We start from the raw sequence: 4,317 nt of genomic DNA, 5'->3' as shown, positions 1-4,317 counted from the left end.
GACACAAAAGTCCTTAAAAGTTATTCTGGTTATGGCTTCTTAACATAGGTTTACTTTTTGCACACAGGCTTGGAAGGAGCCTCAGAAGTCCATCTCCCCATTCCCAGGCAAGTTCAGCTGTACATGTCTCACACTTGCCATGTAGCATTTGCTTCTCTAAGACTTGCCACAATAGGCACTTCCCTGCAGGCCATTTCACATCTGTTGTGTCCACTCTAGTGGAAAGTAGCCCTGGTAGGAGCTGAGCACCAAGGTGGGTCAGAGAGATTATCCATAAAATGATCACATTCTGTTCTCTACATTAGAGAGAGGGGCCTCATCATGAGGAAGCCAGTGTTGGACACGTTACAGGATGTGCCTCTGTCCCACTCTGAGGTTGGTACTAAATTTCTACTTTCCATATGAAAGTATTAACATTTTTTTTCTCTCTAGTCGAAAAGACCTTCAGAAAGCTCCTTCCTTTTGTCCTTCAAAAGCAATAGCAACAGCTGGAATGGGGGGTAGAGAACTGCGTCTGTAGAATAGGCTTTTCCAAAAGGACTAGGTTGAGGTTTTGGGGTTAGGGTGTTAGGAGGTTAGATTTAGCAGCTGGGATTTAGGTTTATGGGCTAGTGGTTAAGGTTAGGTTTAAGCAATTAGGGTTAGAGGCTAGAGTTAGGGGCTAAGGGTAGAGTTACATTTATGGCTACTGTTTAGGGTTATGGTTTAGTATTAGGAGTTTGTTAGGTTTAGGATTAGGTTTAGGTTTTGGAATTAGGTTTATTTAGGTTTTAGAGTAATAGGGTTAGAGTTAGCTGGTTAGATTTAGGGAGTTAGGTTTAGTGTTAGAGTTAGAGGTCAGGGGTTAGCGTTAGTAGTTAAGGTCAGGGTTGGGGTTAGCATTAAGGCTAATGGTTAGGGTTGGGGATTAAGGCTAGGTTTTGGGCCTAGTGTTTACAGTTGGCATTTTATTATTGATTAGGTTTACATTTTGTGGTTAGAATCAGGGGCCTAAAAGGTTAGATTTAAAGGGCTATGTTTAGGATTAGGGTTATGTTTGTGATTAGGGTCAGGATTAGGGTTAGCATTAAAGATTAGGTTTAAGGGTTAGGATTAGTTTTAGGGGTTAAGTATAGGGTTAGCATTTATGGTTAGGGTTAGCTTTAGGTGTTAGATTTAGGGTAATGGTTAAGGTTAAGCATTTGGGCTAGGGCTAGAGTTGGTTTTAATGTCTAGGGTTAGGGTTTACCCTGTTTTTTTAAAAAACAGAAGTGAATGAATACTAAGAGATGTACTGAATGTGGTATCTGTCAGCCTTAGCAGGTTATTTTTTGCCATTGTTACACATGCCATTTTCAGAAGGCAACAAGAGTTGGAAACTAGGCAAGCTGCTGCACACAGGAACAGTTGTTTTATCTATCAAAACCAAGAGGTTTTCCAGCAGAGATGACCCAGGTGCCACATAACTTCCAGCTGACACACAGGATGTTTTAGTATAAGTCTGAACTATCCTTGTAGAACTCTGGTTTTGAGGAGACAGTCAGACACACAAGCGATACAAAGCCAGGAATTTGTACTTTGGGAAACAGGCTTGTGGAGCTGACCTGGGTCCTAGCATAAATAAGAGAACTGTTGGTGTCATTCAGGAGATTCATTAAAAGTAGTTCATGCAGCCAGAAATAATCAGATGCGCAAGTAGAAGAATGGCAGAGAAGCAAAGGAACAGATCAGAAGCCACAAGATATAATGATTAACAATAGAAGTCCCTAGCCTGGTGCTGCTTGTAGGAGAAGCAGATGTGAGTCACACCAACTGACACTGGTAGGTGCATCCCAGATCACATCAGCCAGGCTGTACTCTGCTGTCCCTAGCATGTGTTAAACTGCAGCAGACAGGATCTGATTTAGGAAAGAACCAACCGAAAAAAAAAGCAAAAATAGATACATGCATTCTCTGAGAAACAACAGAAACAATGAGCAGTTTGATTAAAAAAGTATGAAAGCCAACAGTGTTTAATCCAGGATGACAGGCAAACTGAGGATGTCATGGCATTCTAAGGGTGGACAAAGGGACATTGTGTGGAGCTGCTCAGGGTGCTGTGACATGGCAGCATTTAAAGAGAGTGGCAGGATCTGCAGTAGAGGTAACAGGAATATAGCAGCAGCTGGGGTGCAGAGAGGAGAGGCCTGGTGAGAACAGGGTGTTCAAGTCTGGTTACTATATGTAACACCAAGAGATTATGAGCATTGCCATTCATAATGAACATAGCTTAGTGACCAAGGATGCAGTGGCAAAACCCAAGCCCCTGAGGGTGTCCATCGTACTCCAGGCATCTACACTCAGTGTTTCTGCAAAGGTTTCTTAGCCTTAAGAACTCTACAAGTATTCTGGCAGCAAGGTTCTTCCAAGAGAATAGTTCTGATTTGAGTCAGCAAAAAGTAACAAAATCCAGCTTCCCAGAGTACAGGTGAGTGGACTGGCCACAGAGCCCTTCCCACAAAGGAAAGGGAGTGAAGTCCACTCACATCAAGGCAAAGAGAAGGAGAACATTCATCCCAATCTTCAGAGGCTTTTGGAGAAAGTGCTGTCATCCTGTCCACAGAACAACTAGAGGTTGTCATGGAGACTCTCTCTTGTCTCATGAACAAAGAGTATTGTAAAAATAAGTAACTAAAAGAGTAGGGAGAATTTAGTGCAGAAGCAGAAATTGCAGTGGCTAGGGACAGGCAGAAAAGCCAGAACAAAATGCCCACTTAGCACATGGGGGCAAGCAAGAGCATACACTGAAAGGAGGGGTATCCCTCCAGATGAGGCACTCCCAGCAACAGCAGCTTCCAGCACTCACTTGCTTTTTTCTCACTCCTCAGTGAATACCTCAGCCTAGGAGTCAGCAAGGTTAGGGGCACCTGAACCTCACCCGTATCTCTTTCTCATGGCAGCAAGTCTCCTCAGCCCCAGATATGGGGAGTTCAGCCAGTCACTGACCAGGCTCTTCAGAAGCATGTAGAAAAGGCAGCTCTTGACTCAGTGCTTTAAATCTCAGGACTCCTTCCTCCAAGTCGATGCAACACTAAAGAAGAGGAGACCCAGTTACTTGCTGCACATTTCAGAGAGGAAATCTCTTTATGACTGGGGAAAACCTGTATAACCATCAAACAACCACACTTGGGATTTGTAGAGACCTCGCAGGTTCCCTCCCTGACCCCCATGCTGCCTCCTTGCTCCTATTACCTTCAGTGGATTCTTTTCCAAACCCTTCTCAGGACCATTTCCCTCCCTTCTTCCTTCTCTTGTGAGGTGATGTCTTCACATCACTTGGCCATTCAGCCCAATACTTTTCCTGCTTTAGGAGTCTGATATGTGGCTACAAGTAATTGACAGACTTGCTGCAGCTTCTGAGCCACCCAGGAGCCAGTAGACCACTAACCCTGAGCTGAGCTGACAAGAGGATCCTTTCCACCCATGTCCAGCTGGTGTTGGACACTGAATGTGATTCAGCTTCATTTGGCTCAAAGCAAGGGCAGAGATTCTTTACATCCGCCTTCAAAAGGCAACATAAATACAACTGGTGACACAGTGTTTCTTGTCTCCTCTTCAGTTTCGTCTTCCTGTTTGCAACTTGTTTGACCAGGAATATGAAGAAAGTGAGATATTATATTATCCTATTGGGTGATTCCTTTCTTAAAACCTTGAATAAGGACTGGAAAGGAACTGGTGACTCCAGCCAGGCAGCTGTGCAACAAGCATTGCAAGCACTGAAAGACCTAAACACAAGTATTTCTGATGTTTACAGCAACTAAATCTTGGAGAACGTGTTGAGAGGAGCCCTGCAATAAGCTAGGAAGCTGTTCCTTACCTTGAGAGACAACAGAGTCTGGAGACCAATGCAAAACTCCAGCATTTCATCATCTGAGAAGAGAGAAGAGACTGATCAGGCTCAAGACTATATATACTGTCCATCTAAATAAAGTGTCTGTCCTGTAAGAAGATGTGGAATATGAGAGGGTCATAAGGTTACATGGTTATGGTCTACTTGGTGTAAAGAACAAAAATTAATGAAAGTTGTGAATTAAACACACAAACATTAACAAGCAGATGGTAACAGTGACAATAACAAGGACCAGCACTCTTTTGCCACTGACTGATATGCTGTTAAAGGAGCTACTTAGGCACAGCCCTGAAGAGGATCAAAATTAACTTTGTAGCTGATAAGAACAGGGAACCATGATTGTAATGAGTTTTATGAAATATTTGAGGGGGTTTGTGGGATTGTTTGAAACTTCCTATGAGATATCAGAAGGGGTTTGTGGGATCATGTAAAACTTACTACGGGTTGTG

At 43.3% G+C, this 4,317-nt stretch overlaps 1 protein-coding gene across 1 annotated transcript in view; it reads right to left on the bottom strand.

Moving 5' to 3' along the window:
• Positions 1-2,956: 2,956 nt before the first annotated feature.
• The window catches only part of NRIP2 (nuclear receptor interacting protein 2), a 15,579-nt gene continuing 14,218 nt past the window's right edge, over positions 2,957-4,317 (bottom strand). Inside the window, exons 5-6 of the mRNA XM_010004124.1 lie at positions 3,836-3,888; positions 2,957-3,049 (exon numbers count right to left, since the gene is read on the bottom strand). Coding sequence (XP_010002426.1) covers positions 2,957-3,049; positions 3,836-3,888 — 146 coding nt within the window. The remainder of the gene's footprint in view (positions 3,050-3,835; positions 3,889-4,317) is intronic.

This window comes from Chaetura pelagica, unplaced genomic scaffold, assembly GCF_000747805.2.
Source record: "Chaetura pelagica isolate M959 unplaced genomic scaffold, ChaPel_1.0 scaffold198, whole genome shotgun sequence".
Taxonomy (NCBI): Eukaryota; Metazoa; Chordata; class Aves; order Apodiformes; family Apodidae; genus Chaetura; species Chaetura pelagica.
Note: the sequence above shows the minus strand (reverse complement) of the source record. Positions and strands in the feature narration are given on the sequence as shown.